The following is a 17,501-nucleotide window of genomic DNA, read 5'->3' as shown; positions in this document are numbered from 1 at the left end:
TACCTGCTGGCGGGTTCAGGGAGTAGCTCATCCAGAGAGGGTCCCGTGTCAATCTCTAACCTGGAACTCCGGGGGCTAGATTGTTTCTCGCTGCCAGGGTAAGCGACAGGGGGAAATAGAAACTTGTTAAAAAGGTGGGAGGATGTCCCCCCCCCCCCCCGCTAATCTAAAGCACCTTTCTAGAGGTCCTCAGAGCATGGACATCCTGGGCAGCCATTAACTACACACTCATCCCACCCATGAGAGTCAGGCAAACCTAAATTAACCATTCAGCATAGAGGGGCAACTCCCCAGGCCTCTTGCCTTCATTTTCCACCACTGTTTTTCTTTTCTAAGAACCTTAATTCTCTAGACTAGGTAGACCTGTGGCCCTCTAGATGTTTTGGCCTACAACTCCAGATGTTTTTACCGAAAACCTCCAGATGGTTTGGCCTACAAGGCCAAACCATCTGGAAGGCCAAAGGTAGCCCGCTCCTGCTCTAGACCTCAGGACAGCAGGGAAAACCTGGAAATAAAAAGTCCCAATAGAGGAGTTCCATGTCCTTCCCTGAGGGTGCTGTTTCCTGTATCCTTGCATTCCTGTACTGCTGTGTTTATTCTAAATATCCATGAACTTCCCTCCCAAGGCCTGGTCTAGACAGGCAGCAGAGGGCTGGGGCATACCCTTCAAAGCCTTACACAGCTCAGGCTTCTCGAAAGATACTTGAAGGAACATCTTCTCCCACACTGACCAGCCCACCAGGGGCGGGGAACCAGCTTGAGGTGGGGAGTGAAATTGCCCCTCCCTCAGCCCCCTTCCATTTCGTCTTTCCCAATACCTCCCTCAGCACCGAGGAAGGGACGCTCCTCCCAGCAGCCGCTGCTGAGTCCCTGGCTTTGTAAGGTGTGTTTTGTCCCCGTAGGAGTGGCCCTCTAGCAGTTGCTCCTCCTAGTGCTGGGCGAAGCCCCTGTCACCCACATCCCTACTGCCATTGATCTGGGATAATCGTGGGGATTCCTTCAGGAGATGGGGGCTGAAGGACAACCCCCCTACTCCCCAGCAGAATACAAGGGGGCTCCATGTGCCAGATGGATAATCTCTGTAGGCTGGATTTGGCCCGTGAGCTGGAGGTTCCCCATCTCTGCCTTACACTAAGTCCTTCCTTGGAGACCCTCCTCCCATCGGGTACTCCCTGCAAATCTGAAGTAAGGCGTGTGGCTAAGGGGGAGAGGCCTTTTTTGGCTGTGGGGCCTCGCTGGTGGAACTCTCCCCCCAGAAAGGCTTGCTTGGCATCTACATAGCATCATTTAGGTGACAGGCAAAGGACCTTCCCAATTCTCCCAGGCTTTTATGTCCTGATGTATTCTTCTTCCTGTTGCTGTGACTGCTTTTAGCGCTGCCTTTCTGGGGTTTTATTATCTATTGTAAACCATGCTGGAAAGTTGGAACTGAAGGGCTGTATCAATGTCTTAAATAAATAAAATAAATAAATGCAGAGGAATGAGGCACTAGAGCAGCCTTCCCCAGCCTGGTGCCCTCCAGATGTTTTGGGCTTCAGCTCCCATTCGCCCCAGACAGCATGATCAATGCTCAGGAATCGTGGGAGTTCTAGTCCAAAACATCTGGAGGGCACCAGGCCGGGAAAGGGTGTACTAGAGCCCTGAGTTTATAGAATGAGCTATACTACTTTCAGAGAAGGAATTCACATTTTCAGTGCTCCCCTACATAAAAAGTACCCTGCAAGTAGAAAACTAGCAGAGTAGGGGGGAAGTTTTAACCCAGCCTTCCCTCTCCTGAGCTAGCTTGCTACTTGCAGGGAGTTGTGGGGTTTCCTTCCAAAAACGGCATTGCCCAACCTGAAGTAATACAGTCCATTCCACTGCGTGAGGATTCTATGACCTCATTCTACTCCATGTGTAGAGCAGGCCTCACTCAGCACCATGGCCTTGCTCTTCACTCCCATGAAAAGCCACTTCCTGGAACAAGGCCAAAACGACCCTTAAAGACACAGAGGCTCAGAGCTGTACTTCAGGATCTGAGCAAATTGTAAACCTGTGATCCCCAAAAGATAAACCTGTAAACCGGAGAAGCATAAATCCTAGCTCACACTCACCAAGTACTCCTTCCCAGAAACCCCACGCCAGGCTTAATCAGGGGAGTTCAACCTTTTAGAAAAAGATGGCAATGCCCTCTCATTCAGCACGAGCAGGCCAGCTGTGAATGCAGCCTGTGATATTCATCTTACAAAAGGGCCCTTTTGATGCTGCAGTTGGGATCTGGCCATGGCTTTGGAGCTGTGGAGGTGGCCAGGAGCTCTCCCACATTTGCACTAGGTCCCATCCCACAAGAGGCCCACAGAAAACCACGTAGACCAGGGCCCTGCGTTTGCCAGCTGTTGGCAGTCTGCTTGCAGAGGCCTGAGCTTTAGTTTCAGCCATTTTCCGCTGAAGAAATGAAGAAAAGCCACCTCACTAAAGAAAAATCATTTCTCCTCAAAAATAGGACAGCTTTTACAAGGTGTTCCAACTAATTGCCTGAAATAACCGAGAGGCTGTCTAGGGAGAATGATTTATAGCACAACGGCGCTGGGTAACTGATAAAAACTAAAAGGCTATGATAACAGAGGAAAGCTGCTATCAGAGACTTCCAGAAATGTCTATTTGCAAACCTCTCCCTGAAATGTAGAAAGAAGAATGAACTGGTGTATTGCTGGCAATGACCCAAGGGGATGGAGATCCTCCTCACCTAACTTAATAAATGCTCCTGCAGACTAACAGAATGTTGTTTGCATCCATCTGATGCCTTTAACATGCTTTCACAACTGACAGCCAAAGGGCCTAGCTACACATTAATTTAAATGAGTCACCTGAAACAATGTCAGGGTTTTGCTTTAACTAAAACCAAGCTCGGGCGGGGATCCAGTTCAGGACCACATCACTAGGGAAGGGGAGGTTTATCCCTTCCCCTTCCCCACTGCAATCCCCCCAAAATCCCCCTCCCCACAGCAAATAGCAGTGGTCAGAAAGCTCATACTGGTGCCAATGGGAATATTTTTTACTGTGGCTATTTCCCACGTGGTGGGGGATCTTTTCAGGAGCATGGTGGAGGAAGGAAGGGTTAAACCTACCTCCTCCCCTTGTGCTGCAGCCCTGATCCAGACTGGGGGACCCTGGACAATTTTTTTAACCGTGACATCACTTCAAGCGGCGTATTTAAAGCAACGTGTAGTTAGGCCCAAAGCCTCACTTTCATTTGCACGCAGAGAAGACTTCTGGAAGACTGTGCTAGCTGTCTTGATTCTTGTAGCTCTTGATGCTTGAAACTTTTTTCAATATATGTAGCTGTGCAGTTTTAGGGTGCTTCCAGATGAGGCTTTCATTGTGCAATTGCACTGCCCCATTTACGGAATTTTACAGGGGGTCCAGACGACGTCACCTTCCATTTGTAGCCCTCCCATATTTCCCCACAGCTTCTTCTACCCATTTTCTCACCCGAAAAAACAAACAAACAGAATAGCTGCACAATGCCTTTTGACTGTTAGTGATAGCAGCCCTTTGTCTGGAAGCACCCCAATATGCCACTCTCTTTGCATGGGTTAATTGCCACTGTCTCCCTTCACGGAGAGCACCAGAGCCTCCCTTCAAGGTGTGCCGCTCACCTGTCAGACAAGACGATGGGAGGCACTAGTGCCCGGTTGCTGCCACCTCGCCGCCAGCCGACGGGGGGCATTCGCTGTGGCGCAAAGCGCTCCTCGTGTTGAACGGTGGAAGCAGAGCGGGGCACGGCCTCAGACTGGGAGTCGCACTCTGGGAAGAAAGCACAAGGCCAGGAGATCAGCAAGACCCACTCCCAATTCGGGTCCAGAAGAACCCACAGAACGGACAATACCTTTCTGGAGATCCATGGGAGAAAAGAGTGGCTAAATTTAGGATTAGAGCAGGGGGTACGCAACCTGGCGCCCTACAGATGTTTTGGACTACAACTTCAAACATTATTGGATGAAACCAATTATCTAGGCCAGCCTTCCCCAACCTGGCACCCTCCAGTTGTGTTGGAATAGAACTCCCATCACCCCCAGCCAGCCTGGAGACAATGGGAGTTGTGCTCCAACACATCTGGAGAGCGCCAGGTTGGGGAAGGCTGGCCTAGATCCATTCTAGTCTGGATTTCGGCCTGGTTTGGGAACCTTGCTCCTCTTGCTCCACAGGTTTTGATACCTCCTGGACTGGCCCTGTGGGATGTGTATCGGGGCCACTCTTGGCTCTGTCCCTACTTACAGGGCTGGTTCCAGGGAGTGGTGTCGGGAGGGTGTGCTTGGGCTGCCTGGCACGTGTTCCACGGTGTGCCACAGGGCACCATTTTGTCCCCAATGCTGTTTAACATCTATATGAGCCATTGGGAGGGAGCATCCGGGGATCTGGAGCAGCGTGCCATGAGCACGCAGATGGTACTCAGCTCCATTTCTCCGTAACATCTGAATCAGTTCTGGCTGTGCAGGCTCCGGACTGGTGCTTGGATACAGCGTTGGACTGGACGAGGGCCAAGAAACTGAGTCAGCATCTGGCGAGGCGAAGGCACTGCAGGTCGGCGGGTCCTGGGCCTGGGAAATAGGTTGGTTGCCTCTTCTGGGCGGGCCTGCGCTCCCTCCGAAGGAACAAGTGCGCAGTCCGGGGGCATCCCCAGATCCACCTGTGTCACTGGAAGCTCAAGCGGCCTCAGTAGCTAGCCGTGCCTTGTACCAGCTTCAGCTGGTATGTCAGCTATGGCCATTCCTGGACCAGGATAGCTTAGCAACAGTGGTTCAGGCGCTGATAACCTCGAGACCGGATCACAGCGATGTGCTCTCTGTGAGGCTCCCCTTCAGCTTGGTCCAGAAGCTGCACCTGGTGCAGAATCTGGCGGCGAGGCTGCTGAGAGAGTCCTCCCTTTTGACGGCGGGTCACACCTTTGCTAACAGAACTGCCCTGGCTGCCTGTAAGCTACCAGACCAGGTTCAAGGTTTGTTGTTGTTAACATAAAAAGCCCTAAACTACCTGGGACCAGGTAACCTCAGGGAACGCCTCACCCCTCATGTCCTTGCCCAGTCACTGCGATCCCGAGGAGCAGGTTTGATGGCGCAGCCTGGCCCCGAGCTTCACCCGAGGAGAACTAGTGCCGCAGCACCTGCCCTCCGAAATGCTCTTCGGATTGGGATCAAGCTGCTGCCTATAATCTTTCCTTTCAGGTGCCTTCTGAAGGCTTCCCCCTTTATGCGGGGGGCTTCCCTAACGCGCGACTCAGACAGTTATGTTTTATTATAAGCATTTTATTCTTGATTGGTAGAAGCGATTATTTTACTGTTATATTTTGCTGTCATATTTTGGTGCTGTGCTCACCATTTTGATCATTTGGTTGGGAACCTGTAGATAAATCTGTGAAATCAAATCAACAGCCACTGACAGGTCTATCTTCAGTTCTACGCTGAAGGTCACAGTTTCAAATCCCTGTGTCACTAGCGGAAATGACTGCAGGAAGCACATGGCTGCAGAGCTTCACTAGCTCTAGGCAAGTCAGGAAATCTTTGGAGGGGGAGCAAAATTTCTGCCCCACCCCACCCCACCCCTGCCAGCAATAGACCCTCGGACCACAGGGGGCAAGGTGTTTCCCCTGATTGCAGGCCTTCATCCCTCACTGCGAAGCAGTGAGAGGATCCAGCCTCAGAAACCTGGAAAAGTGTGCTACGATTAGGAAAAAGCCCTAAAAGGGGAGAACGCAATTCCTCCTCCACCCCCCTTGTCCTCCTCTGGAGGAGACAGTGTGCCCCCCCCCAATATACTAAGATACATGGGGGGGGGGAGTAAAATTAAATTTTCACCTAGGCCAGAGTATTACTATTATTTGCTTGAGTTGCATAATATAATTATTGCATATCGTTAATTTTTAAAGAAAATATTTATGTCAGTATTAATGCTGTTTTCATTATGTCGTATTGTTACTTCAGTACGTGTGCATATCTTTATTTTGGTATACTGTCTGTATATTTTATTGAAAATGTAGAAGAACAACAAAAATATTTAAATTTAAAAAAAAATCGCCTAACCCCAGCAGTACACAATCCCCCAACACTCACCATCTTCACTAGCTGGGGTTTCAGGGGTCCCCTGTGTCTCGGGCTCCTCTGCTGTGGACTCCAGTGGTAACACGTCACTGTCGGAGAGGAGAGGAGAAAGAAGGATGGTCCCCGCTTCCTTACAAGGGCCTTTCAAATGGATGGGGTGGTGAACCTCATCCACCAGGAACCAAATCTGCCCTGCCCTGACCCCACTGCCTTTCCCCTGACCACTGATTGCTTTGTAGTCTCCCGGCTTTGGGGCCATTTTCTTCCCATTGTAAAAGGTCAAAATGCCTCTCCTAAGTCTTAGTTACTGGCTGTAAGAGCTCTAAGCTAAAATGGGCTGGTATTTCTGGCCCCGCCTCTTTTGCCTTTGGCCCCACCCACCACTGGAATGCAGCCCCCGAGAGTGTCTCTGAAATGGAATTTGGCCCGTAGGATGAAAGAGGTTCAACACCCCTGGGTTAGCATTACAGACTGCACAGTATTAGTTGCAAATTTCTCTCTCTCTCTCTCTCTCTCACACACACACACACACACACACACACACACACTTCTCCTGGAGGAGGAGGCTATCAATGGCTATCAGTCCTGATGGCTATATGCTACCTCCAATATTAGAGGCAGTATGCCTACATATACCAGGTGCTAGAGAACATGGACAGGAGGGTGCTGTTGAACCCATGTCTTAATTGTAGGTAGGGATATATGGACTGTGTAAAATCCCTTCTGTCTGTGTTTTGTGGATTGTCAGGTGTCTTTTGTTCCATGGTCCACCCATCAAGAGAGATGGATTTTTTTGTCTCTGAATTTGTGCAAATTCACAAATTTGCACATGTGAAAATGCACACATTCCCCCCAAATGTGCATTTTCATGCTTTAGCCTATGGGGAAATACGCATTTTGGGTCATTTTTTAAAATTTTGCATATTTTTCTATGACACAATTTGTGCAGAATTTGGGAAAGTTAGAAAAACAGTCTGCAAATCTGCAGAATCCACCCAACAGGGGGAAAGCCATTCTGTTGCAGAATACGCAGGTCGGATTCATAAAAATCCGAACTCATTTGGTTCCGCTGCGGATTTCTCTGACATCTCTAATTGCAAGTTTCCCATGGGCAGCAGGTTGGCCACTGTGTGAACCAGCAGGGCTCTTCTTATGTTCTCACACACAAAACCCTTGTTGCTACTTTGCTCGCACAGTGTTTTTCACCCCCCAGGCCCCTCATACCAGTACTCCTCGGCCAGCGCCATGACCTTCTCATACTGGGGCCCGGGCAGCTGGCTGGTTCCGGGGAAGATGGCCTCATGATGCACGATCAGGCACTTCACCACCTCGTTGATGTGGGGCTGGACCGACACAGCATCCTGGCCCGGAGGGACCGTCACCAGGGTGGGGCCAAAGCACACAGCTAGGTTGTGGGGATCCATCATGTTCTCGTCACTGTACTGAGATAAGCTGAGGAGAGAAAATGCATTACATGGGCCAGCAGCAGCAGGAGCCTCCCTAGCCACAGAGCGCTCCCTCCATAGAAATCCTGCTGAGGGGGGCCCCATTCGCATGGCACCCCCTGGAACAGTGAGGGAGCATTGCAAGGCAAGTGCGCTGACCACCAGCAGCTGGACACTCACTGGTTGAGGAAGGCAAAGAGGTACCGCAGAACCACCAGCACAGCAGCCGGCAGCTGGGCAACGAGAGCTCGGAGGTGGGCGATGTGCTCAGCTGAAGATTCCAGCTCTAGGAAGCGATGGAATACGAGAGAGCTACTGAGAATATCAGAGGTGGTGGCAGCTTATCCAACTAGTATTTATACACACACACAAACATGCACAGACACGGAGCTGGTGCAGAAGGCGGCGACATGCTGCTGATGGGTGCGCCCAACAGTCAGCAAATGACACCTTTGCTGAAGGAATTGAGCTAGCAGCCTATTTGCTACCAGACCAAGTTTGTTGTTAGTGTTTAAAGCCATGAGCAACTTGGGACCATTTGACCCCTCAAATTCTGGCCCACTCGCTGCGGCCATTTACAGCAGGGCTGGGCAGAAAGTAGATCTCCGGATGTTTTCAGCTTCAGCTCCCAGCACTCCTGACTACTGGCCATGCTGCCAGGGGCTTCTGGAAGTTGAAGTCCAAAGCACCTGGGGATCTACCTTCTGCCCACCCCTGCTCTACAGGAGCCCTTTTGGTAGTGTCACACGCTCCCGATGTTTGCCCTGTGACTCCTCAGAGCCAGGCTTTTTGTGTAGCGACACTACCATTGTGGAACTCTCTTCCCACTGATACAAAGTGGGACAGAACAATACTGGGTTTTTGGAGCACGTTAAAAACTTTTCTATTCACGCAAGCCTTCCCAGAGGTGTGATTTTAGCTAAGTATGATTACCTACTGGCCACTGTATTGCACCGAGTTTAAATGTTACTGTTTTATTGTGTTTTACCTGATGTCTACGTTGTACACTGTGTAGGCATTCCAGAACGTTAAGCAGTTTACAATATTTTGAACAAATCCCCACACGTGGGTCTTCAAATTCATAACCTTGCTAAGTACGAAAAGATCAGCAGCCGAATCTCCGATGCTTGGTCTGCCCTTCCTCTGCTGGCTGGTGTGTTCAATATATGTTTTAGGACATTATCCTTCAGAGGTGTCTAAAATGTTGCCATTACCGAGGGTGCAATCCTAGGCATGTTTAGACAGAAAAAGAGCCTCACAACTCCAGTCCTAACGTTCCCCATCTAGCCATACTGGCTTGGGAATGCTGGGGGTAGAAGGACTCTTTTTTCTGTCCAAACATGCATAGGAATGCATCTTCAAGCATAGCTATAGGCAGGGGACATCAATGAATAGGCAACTACAGACACAGATCTGCACACGCACAAACACACACTTACGGGCGGTTGCCAGCACCTCAGGAACAATATCACAAGGAAAGAGGGGTTTCTCCAGTCCCCGAAAATACAGTTTCAGCACTCCAGCTACTGAATCTAGGTCGTGCTGCGCGTAGCCATCTGCAAGCGGGTCCTCACCTGGTGGAGAGGGACTAGTCACTGCAGCAATCCTCCTTTCCCCACCCAGATAAGCTCACACAGTCCCCCATGATCCTGTACACCTTTCTTCGCTTTTCAGGCTCTGGGCAGACCCAGAGAAGCTGCTGAGCCTATGAACCAGTGTGGTGCAGGAGCAGAAAGCATTATGTTTGCTCCCAGGAGAACGTGGTTCAAATCCCTCCTCGGCTATGAAGCTTCCCAGATAATTTTGGCAAGACATCATCTCCCAATAGAACCTACCTCAGAGGCCTGTTGTGAGGATACAAGAAATGGGAACTGTGCACTAAACGTGCCTTGAGATCCCTTTGGGGTACATTTTAAAAATTAATATAATGGAATGCTAAAGTGATGACCAAATCAGTAAACCCAAACAGGGCAAATGATTTGGAGAGTGAAATAACTGAGTCAGCCTGAATAAGAAGCCATCCCCTTGATCCTAGAAGCACTTCCCCCTAATAATTCCAAGTGTCTGGAGGAGGGCTATACTTAAGCAATGAAGAAAGGGCACTCTGCACATGCTTAGGGGCGTATGTGCTGCAAGTTAAGCCAAAGTGATATTCCCAAGCTCCTTCCAGACCCAGTACCCCTACCACATGCTTCAGCTACATACTGATTACACCTTCTTCCCTTGGCACATCCCTTCCAAGTCCTTGCAAGTCAAGCTGCATGGCTGTTGGGCACACTCTGTCTCTGCTCAGTAGTATGACCACTATTTTGTGGCCCAGTGAACACTGGGTCCTCCCCTCCTGTTTCCCCTCCTTCTGGCAAACACCAGCGTTGACATAGCTTGTCTTCTCTCTCCCCTTCTGCCAAACATCAGCGTTGACACAGCTTGCTTGCTTGCCCCTTCTGGCAAACTCCAGTGTTCACTGAGCTTGCCTTCTCTCTTTCCCTCTCTACAAACCCCATCGCCTTTAAGCACCCCTCATTCACCTTTCTCAAAGGCATTCCGGATTTCTGCTACTTGTGCTTGAGACCCCGGCACTCGAAAAATACCTTCATGCTGGAGCCCTGGAGGGGGGAGGGAGAGAGAGAGAGAGAGAGAAAACAAGACAACCTGGTCACATTTTTCAGTGAAGGAATGGAACTATTTTACTAACTTCTCCAACTGACTTGCAGCTATGCCACAAGCTGAAGGGCCCTTTGAAGGCTGGGACCCTACCCACACCCAAAGGAAGGGCATATGAAATGGGGAGGGGAGTTAGCACAGGTCTTACCATGGAGATTGATGAAGCGGATACAACTCTCCACCACGAGTGGGACAGCCTGGCCTGAGCTCTGGAGTTATGAGAAAGAAAACAGAACGTCACAGCACAGCATCCTCACAGCACCCTCAGGACTGTGTGTATGCTGCCAGCCCACAGGAGCCCATAAAAAGCACCGAATGTGGCACTGAGTGCAGAATTCAGCTTCCTGGTATTCTCAGCATTCAGTTTTAAAAAGTCTCTAGCACTCTTAGTTGCGAAGATATTTATTTGTTAATTATATTTAAATTTTGCCTTGGCTGGTGTAGCGGAGCGGCTAAGCAGACTCCAATGTTATGGGCAAGCTGATGGTTCAAATTTCCTCTGAGACAGGAATTCATACCTTGGCCTCAGGCAAGTCACTTGCTCTCAGGCTCAGCCCTCCATCTGCAATATGGGGAGAATAATACTGACCTACACTGCAGGGCTGTTGCAGAAATTACTATGATAAAAGATATGAAGTGAAACAGTAAGCGCATTATATAAACACCTATCATCATCATCATCAACAACAACAATCGTTAACAACAACATCACCATCATTATTATTGCTGCCACTGCTGCTGTCCACCTGCATTTCTTCTGTCCCACTGTTGCCTCTTGTCAAATGTGATAGGTTTTGGAAACATGTTACAAAAACATGTTTCCCAGAGGCAAAGAATGGGTGTGCACATCACAAGCATAATCTCTTTTTCATATCACCTTCAAGTCTCTGAAAAAAAGACTACTGTCTTTCTCCAGTCAGTGTGATGTAGTGGCTAGAGTGCTGGGGTGATCCAGGTTCAAATCCCCACTTAGCCATGATGCTCCCTGGGTGATGTTGGGCTGGTTGCTATCTCTTTGCCTAACCTACTTTAAGGGGCTGCTGCGAAAATAAAATGCAAGGCAGCGAAGAGAGAGGGAAGAACCATGTACTTGGAGAATGGATGGGATATAAATGCAATCAATCAATCGGATTTCCAGTGGTTTGGGGTGGGGTTTCAGTGCCTTGTGTAACTCTTCGCCTTCTCCCCATGATTAGTAAGACCAACCCCTCCCCAAATAAATTGTTCAAATGGGGCAAAATTTCCTTTAATCTTCATGATTTTTACTTAATACAGAATTTATGTATTTCTTAGAACAGTGTACACACAGCCCTGATCATGCCCCATCTAACAAAAATGCTATGTTCTGCCCAGAATCTTATAGTAAAGACAAACTGGGCAGCAAAAACCTCTGTCCCAGTTATCACTACCCCCCCATATTTTTGCACACACAATACAATGAATAAGCCAGGGGGAGGGAAATTAGAGAAAGCACGGCCTTTCCCAGATAAACAAGCATCATGCTCTTGCAGACGTGCACAGAATAAATGCCATGCAAGCGTAAGCTTGACCGTCCATTCACATGCCAACCTTCTGCTCTGTCAAAGACTCTTCAGTTCTAGCATCTGGATACCTCTGAATGATTCTCCTTCCATGTTAAAATCAAACCCTAAGTAACAGCATGTGGCCCAGAAATTCCACTAGACAGCACCAGAGTGAACACAATTCTCCCACACTCTAAGTAAGGGAAGCCCACACAGTAGGCTTGGAGATCTTACCACATTGAGACCCCCAGCACCCATACAAATGATTGAATCATCATCATCGGGAATAGGAAACCCTTAATATTTGTATTTATTCATAAGAATAGGCAAAGGGGCCAACATAATCTTGGCTGCTACTGCATGCTTCAGTAAGTATTGAATGTGCGCATAGATGGGTAGGATTTGGGGCCGGTCTTACTGTTAGGCAGAGTAAAGCAGCTGCCTCAGGTGGCAGAAGTGGCAAGACAGAGCCGAAGGTGCTGTGAAGGCCCCGTTGCCCCCCTTAGGCTAGCTAGCTGTCCTCAGGTATGCTTGAGGGCTCTATGCTGTCGCCACTGTTGAAGTAAGATTCAACTATCACTCTGGTCAACTTCTGTGTGTGGAATGGGGGGCACCATTTTATCCTTTGCCTCAGGCTGCAAAATGTCTGGGGCTGGCCCTCACAGGACTATAGATTAAAAGAGCCACAGAGCTCCTGCCTCACTGTGTCTCTTTTTTTCTTCTTCTTTCTAATGTCTGTGCGACAGGACATCATCACGCCACATCCTTCCACACCCCTGCCTCACATCACTGACTGTGGGAGAGGGCAAGGAAACCCGACAACATCATGATGTCACATGTAGAAATGAATACCAACAGGGATGGGCAAGCTCTCCCAAGCTCATCCCAGGTGAATGTGGAAGTAACTTCAGTGCCTCCTACAAAATCAGAAGTCCTCAGTCATTTTCCTGAGCCTTTCTGAGGACTCGGGAAAATGTCTCAGAGGCCCACCTCTGCAGCCCTCCCTGCCACACTGGCCCCTAAAGAACATCCCCCCCTTTCCTTATCTTAAAGCAGAGGTGGCAAAAGGAACAAAAGCAAGACACCTGGGGAGAGTAGAAAAAGGGGTTTTTTCTTCCCCCTTCCCTACTCTCTCTGTTGTCTTGAAATATTGGGCAAAGTACAGTGGAGCAGAGGGGACCACGGGACATGTAGGTATGTGGCAGAGGTGTAGAACCTCTTTCAGCCCGAGGATCAAATTCCATTTCAGAGAGGCTCTCAGGGGCCGCATTCCAGTGGTGGGCAGGACAAAGGCAAAATGGGTGGGGTCAAAATATCAGCATAGTTTAGCTTAAACCTCTCACTGCCCGTAACCAAGCCTTAGGAGAGGCATTTCAACCTTTTACAATGGGAAAAACCTGCACAAACCCTGGCAATCACTAAACAGTAGGTGGTATAGGGAAAGAGGGTGGGGCCAAGTGAAGGGGCATGGCCTTCTGAGGAATCTCAGAGGGCCAGATTTGGACCCCAGACCTGAGGTTCGGCACCCCTGTCCTACGGGCTGTCATTGCTTCAAGGTAAGGAAAGGGGGGCGGGGGAGGGTGGCAACAAAGGCTGGCGGGGAGATGGGCAATTCTTCAGAGAAGAATTTGGAGGCTTTAAGAGCTTGCAACTTGTTGGAACATGGGCTTTTACAAGCCACTGAACAAGGCCGGCCCGAAGCATTGCGCTGCCTGAGGCAGAGCAGCACACAATGCCCCACACCCATCCAAGTCAAGGTGCACAGTACCCAAAGCCAGCCATGTTGTTTCGGTACAGAACATCCCATAAGTACCTCTCCCCATCCCTGGCAGTAGAAACGCAATAATAACCAAGTAAATAACTAACAATTTGCTGCCCTTTTAATGACACCCCAAATCTGCTGCCTGAGATGACTGCCTCACTCTGCCTCATGGTAGGGCTGGCCTTGCTACTGAAGCCTGGCTCGGGTGATCGCTGCCAGCATCCGTGTATAACAGACATTACTAGGAAGAGGGGAGAAAGAAAGGGGGAAAAGAAACAAAAGGCAGCAGCTCCATGGTTCTGTCCTTAGTTATAGGAAATGTCCAAAATCCAATGGATAACATTCACGAATGAATGGACACAATCCCAGATCAGTTTTGTCAATGTCTGGAAATCTCTCTCTCTTGATTTTTCAAACCATCACCAGTGAACACTGGCAACAACATTTAGGTGACTGTCAACATTCATGAGCGCAGCGGGGGCCCAAAGCTAGATGCAGTGGCAGCTGTCCTGCATATTCAAAATGAGCCCTTCCCCTTAGAGTGGCATAAAGTGGACAATGGGGGGAGTGGGGGTGCTAAATGCTCCCACCCACGCGAAGCTTACTTCATTGCAGGCTGCCCACCAATGTGAACCACCCAGAGAGCTTCGGCTATTGGGCGGTATAGAAATAAATAAATAAATAAATAAATAAATAAAATAAAATAAAATGTGACTTTTCATTCAGTCCACTCTGACACCAAAAGTAAGTATGCGGCAGGCAGATTCTTTTTCTGCTTTTATTCAAATCTGTATAATATGCAACAGCTCAACGTGGGTGCAAGGGTGGGCAGAAGATAGATCTCCAGATATTTTAGACTTCAGTTCCCAGAAGCTCCTGCCACCACGGGCACTAATCAGGAATGCTGGGAGCCGAAGTCCAAAACTTCTGGCGATCTACCGTCTGCCCACCCCTGCTTTAATCTGTCTGGAGCACAATGTAGCAATGGCAAAATCCGGACAACTTTTGTCCAGAACATGCCACCCATGGACCTTTACTTCACCAGAAGCACTTCCTGCTTCTGAGATAGCACTGGGCGTGCACAGTGTGAGAGAGCGGGCTTCCCAGAATCCTTTTATGCACAGACTTAAAATCACACTGTTCTCTTTCAGTGGACTGAAAGGGGCCATCACACATAAGTAACACGTGGTTGTGGCATACATTCATCAACCACTGCAAGAGCACACCAAGGTCTCCATGTTACAAACCAGCCAGCCAAAAGTAAAAACGAAAGGAGACTGGAAACGACGTGTGCAAAAACAGACAAGCAGGGGGTAGCATACCACACACATGCACAAACACACAGAGGGATGCAGCCTCACACAGCTTGGAATACAAAGCATGCACTCATGCGAAAGCAGCACTTTCTGTTTCCACAAACCCGTGTGTGTGTGTGTGTGTGCGCGCGTGCGCGTGCTCGCACGTGCACGCGTGTGTGTATATGCACACAGATATTCACAAAGGCATTTGTGCATAAACATCCATTTCATGACCACATCACCAAAGCTAGCTAAGCGACCTCTCTGTGCCCCCTGTTCCCCCCGTCGCAGGTCCAATCTGCTCTCCACCCACCAAGGCGCCTCCCTGCCCCCCCCCCCGACCCCTGCTCCTCGCCCCAGTTCGCGTACCTGCTTCCGTGCCTGCAGCCTCCGCCTCCTTGGGGCAGCACGGACAGGAGAGACAGAGTCAGCAAGCACATTACAGGCAGGGGGAGCAGTGGGTGCGACTGGGAAGAGCTGGAGGCAAAAGCGGGGCCAAGGAGGCACAGAGTTCTCGTACTAGGCAGAGGGCAAGAAAGCAGGGCGAGAAGGAGCTGGGGCAGGAGGGAGGGGTGGCGAAGCTCAGGGCAGCAGCCAGTACCTCTAAAAAGGCCTGCAGGTCACCCTCGAAGAGCTTGTGGTGGTAGCACGAGGGAGGGCGGGAACGGCGGATGCGCTGGGACTGTGGCCTGGAAGCAACGTTTGTGTAGTGTGGGGAGGGAGGAAGGAAGATGTCAGAGACTCCCCCCAGAAGTGGAACTGGACTCCTTCCCAGAGTTCTGCTGGGTTCCTCAGCCATAGAACAGGACAGAGGAAGTCTTCACAGCCCAACTGGGCACAGGAGGAGGGCAACATGCAGAGCTCCCAGCGCTCTCCCACCCTCCGACCAAGGGAGTTTCCACAATTTGCACAGCCCCTCTGTATCTCCTTTTACCTGGCTAGTTCTCGATCCACTGCAGCACCTGAGAGAGCACGAAAAAGGAAGACACGGAAGTTAACATCTGGAGTCCTGGGCTCTCTTTGGCCACATCTACATGACAGATTTAAGATGAAGACAGGTGTACTTGGCTTCAGTAGAGAAACTATGGATGTGCCGTGAAGTGTACTCAGTGACATTTACAGGATTCAATACATTAACTGTGCATGTGTCTTTACAGGAGTGGGAGTGAGGGGAGCAGAGCTCACTCCTCAGCTTAAAAAGCCTTCAGGTACTCTTGTTCACAGGAACACCTGTCTTCACCTTTAAACTGGCCTAGCTATCCTTCCCACAGAGGACCCCAAGATCAATAGTCCTTTGAAGAGAGGTGGGGAGACTGGAGGTCTCTGAACAGAGTACCTCATCAAGCTAAAATCTGCAGGATTCTCTGGGAGGAGGCATTTTCATTTATTTTCATTTCATTTATTATATTTCTATACCACCCAATAACTAAAGCTCTCTGAGCAGTTTACAAAACAGATACATTATACATAGAATAAAAATCCATTTGCATATAAAAAGAGAATCCCCCCATAAATCTAAACAATTTTTAGACAATCAGTAAGAAAGATCTAGGACCTGATTAAAAACTCATCATATATTGCCAATGCCCAAGAGAAGAGGATGGTCTTAACCTGGGGCCGAAAAGATAACAATGTTGGCACCAGGTGGGCCTCACCGGGGAGACTGTTCCATAATTGGGTGGGGGGCACTACTGAGAAGGCCCTTTCCCTTGTTGCCACCTTCTGAGACTCCCTTGGAGGAGGCACCTGGAGGAGGGCCTTAGATGATGAACATAGAATATGGGTCAGTTCATGCCTACATGGTAGTTAAACAGGCATACAAATGGAGATATTATCTTGTGCTTCTCAAACCACCCCAAATTCCAATGCTGCATCTAGCAAAAGGTACACAACTCGACTGATAATCTACCCTTCCCTTCACATTCTCACCCTTCTCTATCGCCTCCTTCATCTGGTCATGCTTTGCTTGCAGTTTCGTTTGAATGCTTCGGCCAGAGAGATATTCTCTGAATTTCTGCACAAGAGATACCAAGACGTCTGTTATCAGAAAAAGCCACTAGGGCATGAGACCGTTATGGTTCATTAATATGGTAGAAAAGAAAGGAGGATGTGACATGATACTGTATGCTTCTTCATGAGTTAAAGGGACAATAGGAAGGGGAGGTAGAGTTCCATATAGAAGGGGCTATCTCCTGGGGAGAAGAAGCACTTCTATTTTTACTTCAACATGGCTGCTGGTCTCCTTTTCATGCTCTCTACAGCCACAGGAAGAGCCCAAGCTGAGATATACAAGAGGGGGTGAGATTTCAGCTCTGTCTATGTGAAGTTCTAGAACAGCCTTTCTGAGTGCTTTTCTAGACCATGCTGCTTAACCCGCTGTTTCTCCTTCCGGTTTCATTGCAGAATTAAGATCAGAGCTCTACATGAATTATTTTCCTGCCCTTTCCATACATTTCGCTACACAACAGGTGGTGCTGTGGTACAGTGCAATAATACAACTATACTAATGGGGACAAGCACTTTGTTTCACTTTCATGAAAACTACTGGATTTTCCCTGCTCCCCCCCCCCACTTTTAAAAATCAGAAGCAAAACTGGATGAAGACAACACCATCTAAAGCACCTGTAGACAACCATAAGTGAGGAATGACAAGCACACAATAAAAGCTTTATCTAGAAAAGCTCTGAGGCAGCCAAGTGGAAAAAGACAGCACCAAATTCTTTCCAGAAAGC

General features: G+C 49.1%; 1 protein-coding gene across 2 annotated transcripts in view; it reads right to left on the bottom strand.

Moving 5' to 3' along the window:
- Positions 1-17,501, bottom strand: part of ARHGAP4 (Rho GTPase activating protein 4) — a 51,900-nt gene that overhangs the window by 3,758 nt on the left and 30,641 nt on the right. The window contains exons 10-20 of one of the 2 annotated variants that reach the window (XM_084836004.1): positions 16,699-16,783; positions 15,704-15,731; positions 15,371-15,458; positions 10,335-10,395; positions 10,051-10,128; positions 8,962-9,096; positions 7,703-7,808; positions 7,302-7,529; positions 6,090-6,166; positions 3,639-3,786; positions 4-90 (exon numbers count right to left, since the gene is read on the bottom strand). In XM_084836004.1, the coding sequence (XP_084692130.1) occupies positions 4-90; positions 3,639-3,786; positions 6,090-6,166; positions 7,302-7,529; positions 7,703-7,808; positions 8,962-9,096; positions 10,051-10,128; positions 10,335-10,395; positions 15,371-15,458; positions 15,704-15,731; positions 16,699-16,783 (1,121 nt within the window). The remainder of the gene's footprint in view (positions 1-3; positions 91-3,638; positions 3,787-6,089; positions 6,167-7,301; positions 7,530-7,702; positions 7,809-8,961; positions 9,097-10,050; positions 10,129-10,334; positions 10,396-15,370; positions 15,459-15,703; positions 15,732-16,698; positions 16,784-17,501) is intronic. The other variant, XM_084836005.1, reaches the window with a different exon arrangement.

This window comes from Heloderma suspectum, chromosome 2 (genome assembly GCF_057233095.1).
Source record: "Heloderma suspectum isolate Gila_16-S chromosome 2, 16-S_ref, whole genome shotgun sequence".
In the NCBI taxonomy this organism is placed as follows: domain Eukaryota; kingdom Metazoa; phylum Chordata; class Lepidosauria; order Squamata; family Helodermatidae; genus Heloderma; species Heloderma suspectum.
Note: the sequence above shows the minus strand (reverse complement) of the source record. Positions and strands in the feature narration are given on the sequence as shown.